Source organism: Nannospalax galili, unplaced genomic scaffold (genome assembly GCF_000622305.1).
Source record: "Nannospalax galili isolate Female #2095 unplaced genomic scaffold, S.galili_v1.0 scaffold332, whole genome shotgun sequence".
NCBI lineage: Eukaryota > Metazoa > Chordata > Mammalia > Rodentia > Spalacidae > Nannospalax > Nannospalax galili.
In genome coordinates this window covers 992,884-1,006,703 of record NW_008333794.1, presented here as the reverse complement: position 1 = coordinate 1,006,703, position 13,820 = coordinate 992,884, and the positions used below count along the sequence as shown (strand labels likewise).

General features: G+C 48.9%; 1 protein-coding gene across 2 annotated transcripts in view; it reads left to right on the top strand.

The window, feature by feature from the left end:
- Nucleotides 1-13,820, top strand: part of Eefsec (eukaryotic elongation factor, selenocysteine-tRNA specific) — a 225,863-nt gene that overhangs the window by 181,329 nt on the left and 30,714 nt on the right. For both annotated transcript variants that reach the window (XM_008828555.2, XM_029561324.1), the window contains one exon: nucleotides 5,894-6,553. In XM_008828555.2, coding sequence (XP_008826777.1) covers nucleotides 5,894-6,553 — 660 coding nt within the window. The remainder of the gene's footprint in view (nucleotides 1-5,893; nucleotides 6,554-13,820) is intronic.

The following is a 13,820-nucleotide window of genomic DNA, read 5'->3' as shown; positions in this document are numbered from 1 at the left end:
CACTTGAGAAACCAGAAAGAGTATATGTGGCAGGCAGCTGTATGTTTGTCCTCTTTTCAGGGAAGGTAGCAAATGAACCTGTAGTGCAAACTGGGTGCCGGGGTGGTACAGCCAAGAAAACCATCTGCAGGCTTGGTTCTCATAAGGGTCTTACCAGTTTTTGCCAAGGCAGGCAGCTTCATGGCCCAGACTAAGATTTTGGGGTAGGGTAGGGCAGGCTATACATGCTGATACCACTCTGGCTTTTGAGGAAGGCCTTGCTTCCCAGTTCCTTTCACATCTACAAGAAGACCTTGGCTAGGTTGGACAAGTCATGGTGGTATGAGACCCCATCTAGAACTTTGGACATTCATGCTATGTGGGCATCGCACTGACAGTCAGAATCTGCAGCCACTTGTGGGTCAGCATTGCCCGGCAGCCTGCATCCAGCGCCAGCAGCTTAGGCTTTGGGTTTCTGCTCAGCCGCTCAGGAGATGAGACTGCAAGTGTCAGGCCTGCCTTGCATCCCCAGCATTTATTGTCCCAAGTCTCAGCCTATTTGCTTTGTGACCTTGGAGACATCACAAACCTCTGTTTCTTCATCCATAAAATTGAATGTAAAAATATTGACCTGCCTCATGGGTTTATTATGACGAATAATGGACCCAGATGATGGTAAAGCTTCTTTGTTAATCAGAAAGGACCAAAGTGCTTAGTAAGCATGAACTTGAGTTTTTAAAATTGTTTCTTGCCAGGCATGGTGGCACACACCTTTAATCCCAGCAGTCGGGAGGCAGAGGCAGGCGGATCTCTGTGAGTTCAAGGCCAGCCTGGTCTACATAGTGAGTTCCAGGACAGCTGGGGCTACAGGGAGACCCTGTCTCAAAAAGACCCCCCCAAAAAATTGTTTCTTGCTTGATATATTCTTCCTCCCTCTCTCCTTCCCTCCCTGAGTCTATACCTTCTTTCCCCAGCAGTGCTTAGTCCTGGAGAGATGGTAGGACCGGAGCTGGGCTGAACTTAGGGGCCTTCCTGTGGCTCCTAATGCTTAGAGTACAGCAATACTCCAGCCTTGTCACCTAGCTTTCTGTGCCATTCTAACTGATCACTAGTGACCCAGGGCACCTTATCATAAGGCCTCTGTCTATTCTCCCCTGCCTAAAGACTCCTTAGCCTGTGGACCACTAATATCCCACAAGGACCAACCCCCCACACACACACACACACACACACACACACACACACACACACACACACACACACACCCCTACCTTCCCCCATTGTGTTGTGTCCCCTGACCTGGGTAGGTGGGCAGCCCTCAATCTCAGACTGATTGCAGCTTTGGTGTCTCCACTCATAGGTCCCTTCATTTTATCCGCACCTGTATATCAAGATCTCCTAGTACAGGGCACAGAAGAATGAAATGAAAAAGAAAACAGTAAGAACTTGTTCTCATAGAGGTGAAATTTCAGCATGCAAGACAGTCTGCAAAATACAGATTGTTGTGTGTTTTAAGTGCTAAGAAGAAAAAATTAAACAAGGCAGAGAAGGCAAACTGATGGGGGCATGGATGCCCTTTCATTGGCAGGACCTTAGTTTTGACTGAGTGAGAGTTAGGGGCAAAGACCCAGGATTGTGTTATCCTCTGTGGAAAGCAAGGAAGCCCATATGAAGGGGCCATGCTGAGGCTATGCTGGCCCACCTAGAAGGCAAAGCTTGTTGCTCTTGGTTACAGAGATATGGCTGTATGAACACAGGGAGAACCAGGAAGGAACATACCCATTTCACTTGAGCTCTGAGAACCTGGAGCTACTGTTTTGAGGTGGTGAAGCCTGAAGGAGATTTTCAATTTTGTTGGGGCCAAGTAATCCAAAGAAGGGGAAGTTGTCTGACACCCCCCTCCCCAACTCCATTCCTAGGCCATTGGAGACCTGGAAGCTGTTCTTGTCCTTACATACATTTGGAAACTAGGAATGATGGCACACAGTTATACTCTCAGGGGAGGTAGAGGCAAGAGAATCAGGCATTCGAGGCATGAAATCCTGCCTCAAAAACACAACAAAATGCTGAAAATGGGTCTTGACCTACAAGGGTCTTCCTTGCCATTTTTCCTCTGTCTGTTTTCCACTCTGTAGCTAACCTGATCCTTTAAAGATGCACATAAACCTCAGCTACTCCACACTATAAAAGGAGTATGTGGTTGTCATTGAGTGGATGGGTATAAAAGGAGTGTGTGATTGTCATTGAGTGGATGGGTAGAGTCTCACAAAACTAGAAAATGAATGACTAGAAGGAAGACCTGTGTCCCCACTACCAGATTGGCAGGATCATCTGCTCTCTGTTAGTGCTCTAGGTCAATCTTCTATTCTTGTCCTCCCAGATGACTGTGGCAGTACTGTTTGTGCCCTGGAGAGCCAAATAGTGCCACGCTGCCTGTCCCATCGTTATCTGCTTCACAATTTCCTGTCTCATCCCTTGAAATCTTGATCTTCAGTTATTTGCCTCTCTGCTCTTCGTATGCACTCGCAAGGCATTCTTTATTATTTCAGTCCTGGGAACATGAGACAGCGTGCTGTATATGAAGCCTGTCTGGTCCTGGGTGGGGCCAGTACAGGTCCCTGGCTGCCTCTCTCAAGAAGCTCTGGCTTGACTAGGTGTGGTAGATTACATCTTTAATCCCAGCACTCAGGAGAGAGAGGCAGGCAGATCCCTGTGAGACCCAGGTCGGCCTGGTCTACACAGTGAGTTCCAGGCAGCTGGGATGACATAGTGAGACCTTGTCTTAAAAAAAAAAAAAAAAGGCAGCTCTGGCTCAAGCCAAGACAGGTCTGGAATCTCAACGAGGTGCTTTGCCACAAGGGGCAATCCTCTCCCAGAGCCCCACATAGTCTCCAGTTGGGCTAGGCACATGCTGGGCCTGTCAGAGTAGGGTGCTGCACTGAGGGTACAATAGCACCTAGAGCACAATCCCAATCTCTTGAATTCAAAGAGAAGACACTCATATTTGATAGGCAAATATATTAAGAAATCTGGCAGTGGCAGATGTTGAAGAATTCTTCAGCTTCTCAGGCAGAGCTGAATGCTCACTCCTACATCCCTGCAGTCCTGCTCAAGGGTCCCAGCCCTAGAGAGCCCACCTTGTATTGAGTTATCTGGCTGTACCCTAATGAGAGGATTAGCTTAGCATAACACTTCCCAGCAATAGCCACTTCAAGTGAGCAAGAATAGGAAAACTTGGGCTAAGTCTGAGGCTGTGGCAGGCAGTCTCCAGCCAGTGACCAGCAGCACCCACCCATGTGCAAGGTTCTCAGTACCCTAGCTACAGTGGCCAGCAGCACCTGCCCTTGTGCAGGATTCTGTACCTTAAGCACAGTGACCAGCAGCACCCACCCGTGTGCAGGGTTCTCAGTACCCTAGCTACAGTGACCAGCAGCACCCACCCATGTACAGGGTTCTCAGTACCCTAGTTACAGTGACCAGCAGCACCTACCCTTGTGCAGGATTCTGTACCCTAACTATAGTGACACTCCTTTAAAAAAAAACTAGCCGCTCACCCAAGTAAGACAGTCATTTCTTGTGTCAAAAGCCTCTACAATCATACATTTGTGGGAAAGGAGAGAGAATATTGGACATCAAATTCTAGAAAGTGGGTTCCTGCACCAGAGTATGTAGCATACTTGGGAGGGGGAGGACAGAAAAGTACAGCAGGGTCAAGGACTGGTGACTAGAGTCTGGGGAACTTAGATGTGCTGATAGGCTTTCAGGTGGATGTTCACTGCCATGTGAGTTAAACCTGCCTTGAAGGGGTGATGATTAGCTTGTAAAGCAGCATCAGGGTCAGAGTATACAGCTTTTCCAAGGTACCCTGAAATTGGAGGTAGGGATACCACAGATTTGCCAAGAGGAAGAAATCCAGGCAGGAGGGAACTCCTGGCAAAGCTCAGGGACATTTAGAGCCACTATGTGTAGAGATTTGTTCCTGAGACCCCTAACTATGGCTTGAAGGGGTATGAAGGGTTAGGGGTGCCTATGGAGTTGGGCTGCATGAAGGGCTTCACTGACAGCTGGGGGGTGGAGTGCTACCATCTATAGAGTACCTCCCAGGTGGCAGAGGGTCCCAGGAGTGTGACAGCCCTACCTGTGTAGGAGGCCCTCTGTTGCCTAAAGTCCAAGAGCTGTGACTGAGGGTGTGAGTCATGAAACACACAGAAGCTGTGACAAAGATACTCCTCAGTTCTGCAGTGTAGAATTCTGCCCCAGGGAGACAGGCAGGGATTCAGGTCCACTTTGGGTAGATGGCTCAGTGAGGCAACAAGGACCCTCTGGTAGATTCCCTGAAGTCCCTGTCACACACTGCCTCTCGGGCCACCTTCAAGGAGGCTTGCAGTTCCCTTTGATTGATCTTGGCTGTGGCTTTTGACACTGCTTCTCACATTCTCTGCTCTCTGACCTGGTGGGTAGGGAGTTAATGATCTTTAAACAAACACTTGTGTGTGATGCTTTGGGGAAAGGCGCCTGTATGCCACCAATACAGATTTCAGCTCCATCCAGGAGGAGAGGTATGGGTACCCACCTTCAGCCCTAGTGACAGGGACACTTGCATCAAAATCCTCTCCAGGTCCATTCAGTTCTTCTTGCTAGATTTTCTGAAATGGGTTCCACATTCTCTACTTTGTTCAGCAGGAATCGTTTAATCTCATCTCATGAGTAGGGCACAGTAGAAATGCCCACCATCTCAGAACACTTGTCAGAAGCTCTGCTGTGTCTGTTCCTGATTTGCAGACTGTGGAGGCAGAAGCCTGCTCTATGTGGAGTCAGTTTTACCTTTCACAAACAGATAAGATCATGTTGCCTCTTCGGGTAACTCCAGGCAGTCCAGGGTGATATGCATGGCGCCTAGGCCTTGACCTCTGCCCTGCAGTCGCCCTCCTGCCTCTTTGTTGACTGCTTAGCCTCACAGGCAGCTCCATCTCTAGACCTGACCCTTACCAGTGCCTTGGCTCAGACCTATCTCACTCTGGATCTCCATAGGCCTCAGCTCAAAGGCTGCCTCTACAGAGGCAAAAGGCAGAGCCCATACCACCTCAGACCATGGTCTTGTTTCTCATGGCTTATGCTACCTACATTACAGAACTATGTTGCAGTAAATATCTACATACATTTTTATATATTAGTCTGTGATATAAAGTAGTGTTAATATAAATACCTGTCCTAGCTATTGATATAAAGTAGTGTTAATATAAATACCTGTCCTAGCTATATAGTAGCTCTTTGGAACAGAGCTGTTCTGGTCATTCCCCTGGAATAGAGCCCGACACATGATAGGCACAGGGGATATATGGAAAAACCAGAGAAAGACTGCTCAGAGAGCCTCAGCCCTGGCAGGCAGCAGACACAGGCTAGACAGTGGTGGAGGTTCCACAGACCAGGGAGGCAGGCCATCTAGGAACCAGGGGCAAATTCTGTCATCAGTTACAGACTGTATAGCCTGGCATCTGACCTGGGCCTTCAGAAACAAATGAGATGCTGGCTAGTTGTTGGGGCTAGGTAGCAAGGCTGTTTGTAGGGCTGGAATGTGCTGGAACAGCTGATGAAAAGGGAGAAACTGGAGTGACTAGAGCTCAGGTGAAGCAAAGGACAGAGGGAACTGAGGCAGCCACTGCCTTCATGATGGCACAGGGATGACTTGGGGAGTGGCCTGACCCTACCTGGCCTGGCGTCCTAGGCCTTGGCTTTTCAGGGTGCTCCCTGCTCTGCCCAAGGTCTGACTGAATCCTGGCTTTCCTTCCACTGTTTGTGTAGATCTCCACTCAGGACTGGGGATAGGTGAGTGTTGGGGGCACAGGGGCAAAGCCAACCGGCTCTAGACTCAAGGCTCAAAGTTTTATGTGTTCTCTCTCTTTCTCCTGATCAGGTGGTGAAGAAAGTAAAGTCCATGCAGATGTTCCATACACCTGTCACCTACGCCATTCAGGGAGATCGGCTGGGCATCTGTGTCACCCAGTTTGACCCCAAGCTGCTGGAGCGTGGGTTGGTGTGTACTCCTGAATCCCTGCATACCATCCATGCAGCCCTCATCTCTGTGGAAAAGATCCCGTACTTCCGGGGGCCCCTGCAGACCAAAGCCAAGTTCCATATCACAGTGGGCCATGAGACAGTCATGGGCCGCATGCTGTTCTTCAGCCTTGCTCCAGACAGCTTTGACCTGGAGCCAGTGTTGGACTCCTTCGACCTCTCCCGAGAATACCTCTTTCAAGAGCAGTACCTGTGCAAAGATTCCACGCTGGTAGCCACAGACGGTGGTAATGAGGGTGATGGGAAGGTGGGCCAGGCCCCAGAAGGTCGCTGCCCCCAGCAGCAGTGGGCCCTAGTAGAGTTTGAAAAGCCGGTCACCTGTCCCCGACTCTGCCTGGTGATTGGATCCAGGTTGGATGCAGACATTCATGCCAATACATGCCGATTGGCCTTCCATGGTGTTTTGCTCCAAGGACTAGAGGACAAGAACTACACAGAGAGCTTCCTGCCTGCATTGAGGGTATACAAGCTGAAGCACAAGCACGGCCTAGTGGAGCGGGTAAGCACAGCCCTTGGGTTCCTTCCTCTCCCTGCTCAGTACCAGGCCGCTAGTCTGAGCTGGGACTAGAACCAAAAGTCCCTCAGGTTTTCTACTAGATGGCTGAAGCCAGGGCACCAGGCGGCCTGAGTCTCCTCTACCATGCCCACACAGAGCTGGGTTGTACCGAGACCTTGCAGGTTCAGCAGGCTGGCCTTTTCCTGCCTCTGCTGGGCTCTGTTCTCCATGCAGCTGGATTCTGCCAGGCCCAGTCCAGATTCACATGACCAGGGGGAGTACTGTGCCTCTGGGCAAAGTCCAGGTCCACCTTGCCTATAGGGTGGCAAGTGAGTACAGAGGTGTAGGGAGCAAGAGAAGAGAAAGCCGGGTTGCTGGCTGCCTGGGTACACTGAGATCACTGACTGGTCACAGCTGTCATTAAAAGCCTGTCACTGGGGTATACATAATGTCATAGCTTTTCAGAAGTGCTGGCAAAACCTTTTGGTTGACTATTTGTTCTGACTCTGCACATGCACGCTGAGTAGGAATCCAGGCCTAGAATGAAGGGTGCCTAGATATCCAGACCTGTCACTTCTGGCCTACATCTTCTCCCCCACCCCCCTACCTCTCGGCTGCATCAAGGAGGTTACTGGCCTCAGGATGTAGCAGGGCTTCCACCAAATCAGCACAGGGTGCTGGTAACCCAAGCCTACCCCTGGCTTTCAACAGCCCCTTGTGCCCTGTCAGAAAGACAAAAGCATTCCTTTTTCCCCATCTCAGTGTAGCTGCCAGTGTGCAATGTCTCTCCCTGTTGAGTATGCTCTTGAGCATGTAGGGACCCACTCTGGGATTCTCTTCTAGCACACAAGTATTCTCTGGAGCTCTCTGCCTTCCCTTCCCTTCCCTTGTTGCAGAGACTTTCTGGTACTCAGATCCCCTGCCTCTCTGCCTCAGAGACACATCTACCTCAGCACAGCAGAGATGCTGCTTGCAGATGGGGTGATAAAATGAATGTCACTGTTCACCCAGCTTGATTTATTAGTAGCATTATAGGGTGTAATTATTCTGTAGTAAAGTATTAGAGAATAATGTGCTGTTCATATGGCTCCAGGTCTAATTGTTCCCCTTGGGCCTGTCACTTCCTTTGAGAACTGAGAGGCATTGGTGAGGAGCAAGGAAATACTCTGCTGAAATGACTTTGGCCTCCCAAGGGCAGCAGAGAAGAGCTGGGAAGACATGCCTACCCAGGTCCTGCAACTAGGCTGGGGCAGCCCAGACTACCAGCCTTTTCCTGCTCAATCCAGGGAGATACCAAACCCTAAACTGGTAGTCACATAATCAGATCCCACAGGCTTTTCCAGCCAGGAACAGCTTCAGGAGACTGTGGTGGGTGCAGAGGGTTCCTGAAGCTCCTGCAGGGAAGGAAAGGGCATATGTGTCCTGGCTGGAGCCAACATCTGTGCCTTAGCCGGCATACCCATGGCTTTAGCCGAATGGGCACCTGTCTCACACCAGGGGGAAGGCCTCTGTGCCCAAGGCAGGAATGAACCTGCCTCACACAGCTCCCCCCTGCTATTTATTAAGCACCTACTATATGCCTAAACTATTTGTATTTATTTTTATTCTTATAACCCTGCGGAGATAGTTTTCTGATATCTTTTTTTTATCAAATAAATAAATAACATGCACATGGTAAAAAAAAAAAGGGGGGGGGTTCAAGCAAAACAGAAATTAACTTAGTGAGTGTGAATTTTCTTCCTATTCTGAGCCTATCCCCAAAGGCCAGCTTGAGAAGCTGCTCAAGGGATTGCTATGACTTGCCCAAGGATAGAGTAAGAATTTGAACTTGGGACTAATAGGCTCTGGTCTGTCAGATTCTTGCCCAAAAAGTTAAGAGACTTGTCCTAGAAAAGCTGGAGGCTCATTGGCAACAGACTTCTGGTGTGGTAAGGCATTAGAGTTTGCAGATTACACTGCCAAGGCTCAAGGCCACCAGAGATGGCCATTTGGTCTCAGAAAACTCATTCATCTCAAGTGTGGATAGTCTTATACTCACAGGCATGAAGCATGTGACTTCACACTTGAGAGCCTGCTCTCATTAGGTGAAACCAGAACATAGTACAATTCCCAGGGTAATTCACAAGTGACCAGAGGGCTGTTCTGAGGGGCAGCTGTGTTGGCAAGTTTTCTAGAGGACTTGAACCCCGAGGGTCGTGCTCTCTCTCTCTCTCTCTCTCTCTCTCTCTCTCTCTCTGTATGTATGTATGTATGTATGTATGTATGTATGGGTGTCTCATAAAAGGAAATGTATTGGATTGGCTTACAAGATTAAAGGCTGGACAATCCAACGATGGCTGTCTGTATACTGGAGAGCCTTGAGGACCCTGTGGCTGCTAGAAGCCTCAGAACATGGGAGACCAGTGATGCAGCCCTAGCTGCACTAGGACTAAGTCCAAGGCTGAAGGTCTGAAAGGTTCCTGGACAGTGCAAGTCCATTAGAAGCTGGAGTCTGATGTCTGTGGCAACAGTGGGAGTGATAGACACATAGGAAGAGTGAAACTTGCACATGAAAGTTGTCTTCCTCTTCGTAGGACACATCCGTGGCTGTGCTGACTGTCTCTAGATATTCCTGGGTATTCTTCTGCCAAAGAAGTTTCTGGATAGTCAGGTTATCTTGCAAGGTTAAATCTTATCTAAATAGATCTCTTCCCCTGGCCTGCAGTGCTTGCACTCAGTACATTTGCCTGTCTTGTGAACACAACCAGCTTGGGCACCTGAGATGTTCTCACTTCCTCATGAAAAGAGGCACTGCCTTCATAGACGTGTGTGAATGAACATGTCCCACCTGACCATAGACTAAGGCACCTGGCCCTTCTGTGCCTGCTGCCTGTAAAGGTGTCATCATTACAGTCAACCTTACTGAGCTCCCGTGTTTATGTCAACCCAGGAAATAGAAGAAGATGGCCCAAGTTCATCCTCACAGCAGAAGCTGAGACTGAAATTGTAACAGGATCCAGATTGGTGTCAATCAAAGCAGTACTTGGCACATAGGAAGTGCTAACTCTCAGAGCACACCATCTTCTATTGCACTTGCTTCGCTGTGCAGGTCAGGTGCCTCACAGATGGGCCTGAACTTAGGGGTGTCACACAAAACAAATGGCAGCCTGGGCCAAGCCTGAGAAACAGCTCTTACTTCAAATCTAATCATCTTAAACAATCTTATTTTCTCTGGATACTTTTTTTTCAACTGCTGTGACCAAACATAATTTCATTAACTTACCATTGGTAAATGACTTTCCTTGCTTGACTGACAAATGAGCCACTCAGAAACTTTGGCTCAAGCTTCATTCCCATTTTTTAATTTCTTTGTGTTTTCAATGATAAGATGTACTGTTTTAAAGTTTCTCATTTTTCTGACCATTGTTTTTCTGCAAGTCAGGATCATTGTGATGTCAGGGCATGTTATATTCTGTTAACATAACTAATATCAAGCACAGTGCTTTGCTGTGGAACTTGGTAAGGTGACAACCCATACCCCACTAAGCCTCCACTGTGCACCATTTGAAACCCACTGTGTCTTGTTTTTACACAAAGCGTCAGCACTGCTAACAGAAGTCACTAGGTGAGTGTAGTGGGTATGGACTGTTGGGCCGTCTCTGTTCCTGTAGTTTGAAGTCCTTGAGCACCGTATTTGATCTCTGCCTCAGCTGTTCCTATGCTGGTAGAAAAAGCCATAAACAGCACCTAAACGTGTGTTCAAGTAAAACTTTTCATTAACAAACACTAAAATTTGCCTTTCATTTAGTTTTCACGTATCACAAGATATTCTTTTTTAAAAGAATGCTTTTTAACCCATTAGAAAATCTAAAAGCTATTCTTAGCTCACAAGGCATCTAAAAACAGGTCCAGGCAGAGTCTGTCACTCTGGCCTGTTTGTTGTTCCTTGTCTACATGGTAAACAGCTCTTGCTATAGCGTGAGCAGCATGAGCTTCCTGTGGGGTAGTCCTAATCACACCTACAGCTGGTCTGCTCCACTCACTCTACAGCCCCAGGAACTGGGTCATAGGGTGGGAGTGCAGAGAGGTTAAGGCATCTGGAGTGTCACCCAGAAGGAAAAGAAGAGGCTCTACAGACTGATCTTTCTGAGTAAGGGCCTAGAGCATGAGGAGCTGAGGAAGAGTTGGCACTGTTTCAAAGGAAAATGCAAAAATATGAATCAGACTTTAAGCAGAGAGTGAATGGAATAGAAGAATAAGAAAACTTGCTCATTCATAGAAGAAAAACTAGAATGAGCTTGATTAAACCAACAAAAATAAGGAAAGCAAGTATAATGGTAAAAACTAATAAAGACAGAGGGAACAAAACTAAGAACTATTCATCATGCTCAATGTGAAATGTTGAATTCTCTGTAAAGACAGAGACTGATAGATTGGCTTAAAACACAAGACCTACTTACATACTGTTTCTAAGAAGCACATAAAGGAAGCAGAAGTTAAGAATAGAAAGATGTCGGGAGACTAAATAGAAAGAAATCATGAGCAGCCAGTCGTAGTAAACAGTTGAGGTGCAACCACAGATCTGCAGCAAAGGAACAAAGCCTACAGCAACAAAGGCACAGTAATAAACTTGTATCAAACACATAAAAACAAAACCCAGTGGAAATCTAGGAAGTCACAGGCATGGTGACAAGGACACTACAAGTTCCTAGCCAGCCTGGGATACAGTCAATGTGAGTTTGTAAACATTTGGCAGAAATCATGAGTTGTAAAGGGGGCGTAGGAGCTGAGCAGAGCCATTGAGCCCTGTCCCCAAAGGACTACTAGTGTGACACACTACATTTAGACACACAGCTTACTGCTTCAGTGAGCAGAGGCCAGAAAACAGGGTCTTCCTGGTGGCAGACAGGGACAAAGCCCCAGAGGGCTGGGGCAGGAAAGGCAGCAGGGAAATCTGCCAGAGGCAGAGAAAGCACAGAAGAGCAGGTCCTTTGAACTGAGCCTTGAGCAGCAAAAGAGTCAGTCAGTAGTGAGGTCAGGTAGTGAGGAACTGGGAATGGGAATAGCATGAAGGATGTTCTAGGTCCAGACGCTGTTTCTGTGGCAGAGAGGCAAACAGCATCTGACCTTGAGCCCCTAGGGAAGGCCCTTAGCCAGGACAGCCAGCAGCCAGGGACAGCATCAGAGCCAGGGCCTCAGAGCAGAGGATTAGGTGGGCTTGGAAACAGGGTGACTTTGGTTCCCAGTACTGTAGTCACCTTGGAGCAAGGCCTACAGAAGCTACCCATAGAGGCCATAGCCTTCCTCTCACCTACCCTGCATCATCCTGTCACCCAAGGCTCTCTGACCCTTGTTTGTCTGTAACCTACAGAGTTCCCAAGTCTGCTCTGTGGATCCACATTTCTTCTCCACAATGATTATGCCTTCCTCAGGATTGAGCAAATCAGGAGGTTGGATAGGTGAAATGTGGTGCCCAGCAGCACTTGCCAGCATGCCCAGCACTGTTGCTGCACTCAGGTTGTCCTCTCTACTTCTAGCTCCCACCTTCTCCCACCTCATCATGGTCTCCAGCACCTGGCAGCTCACACAACCCCACATAAATAATTGTGCACTAGAGAAATGTCAAAGCAGCACTATGTACAGCACTTACATGGGCCCAGGGTGTGGCAGTTGGATAAGGAAGAGGAGACAAATATGAAAAATGCTAGGTGCTTTTTTCTTTGCCAACCACAGCAGGGTAGCCCTTGTTAAGCCCTGTGCATCTTGACCATTGTTGACATGGGCTTTGCTTATGGCACACATACCTGGGTCCAGTCTGAGTGGTGGCAAGAGACTCCCCTCCACGGAGAGGGTCAGGCCAGGTGTGCTGGCCACTGCAGGTCTGACCCCATGGCGCCGGTCAGAAAGGCCTCGGGCTGGACTGCAGGAGCCTGCAGCATGGGCCCAACCAAGTGTAAACATACAGACGCCACCAGGAGTACTGGCCAGCTTTGAAGTCTGACCAGCGCTGCCCCAGGCTCCTGGCTCTGCTGAACTCCACTGCTGATGGCTTGTTAAACCTGCCCAGGACTCCAGGGAGCATGCTGGCCCTGGTCTCAGGCTGGCCTGCCACCTGCTCTCACACTCCTTCCTGAGTAGAGGCAGCCCAGGCCTGAGGGTCCCATTTGGGTCAATTACTGCACCCCAATCTCTGAAGAAAGTTGCTTCTTAGCCATTCAGTATGTCCTGCTGTCCTTGCTCCCCAGGCTCCTGACCAACAGGTTGGAGACTTTGGACCCCTTGATCAGACAGGTCCCAGGAGGCAAAGGTTAAGAAGGCCCTCTGGGAAATCAAGTAACTGTCCTCTTGCTCTGGCCTGGCCATGCCTCCGCCTCTATCCTGGGGGTCAGAGACTGGTAGCTGGAGCCCAGCTCCACTGCTCATCCTCTTTAATGATTGCATTTGTATTCAGAGGGAGATGCAGGGTCAGGTGAATGCTATGGAAAGCTAGCTCTGGAAATATCTTGGCTGTAACATATCCCCAGACCTGTCTCCTCTGTAAGAGCAGCTGTGGTGGGGAGTTGAGACTCCACATTAGAAGACCAAGTACCTGGCATATAGTCAGTGCTTCATAAAATACTCTCTCCTTTTCTCTGTGGAGAAGCAGCTGGCAGGGAGCTATTCCTCAGAACCTCTTTAGTGCCAACAAGTGCTTTACCCAGGAGGAACACAGGCGATGGCTGTACCCACAGAACAGGCAGGGAATGTTCATGGAGGAGTGGGGAGGGAGACCTGGCCTGAGGGAAGTTGCCTTGCTAAGCCTGAGAGCCTACAGCAGGCAGAGGCACAGGGCAGTCATCCCAAGCTGGTAGCCTGTTGTGAGGCACATCACTGGCTCACCCCAGGCCTTGGGTTCTGAGCCTCTGGAGCATGTTTGATGAGATGCGACAAATTGCAGGCTGATTTACTTTCCTGAGGTTTACATAGGGGCTTGCAGTGAAGCTAGTCATTGCTTATATACTTTGTTTGGTACCAGGAATCTTGTCTTAATCCCTGCAGCAACCTTGAGAGGCAGAGAACTTTGTCTTATTTTTACAGAAATAGAACCTGACACACAACAGCATGAATTGGCTTGCCCAGGTGCCACTGGTGAGGTTCAAGAGCCAGCCTCATCCCAGGGGCTACCCCAGGGCCTCTGCTTTTCCACTATGCCAAGCTGAAGCACTGCTATTAGGCGAAGGGAAAGGACAGTGTCTCTGGTGATATTCAGACATTATCAGCATCATACTGGCCAATGTCAGTGACTGTGAGA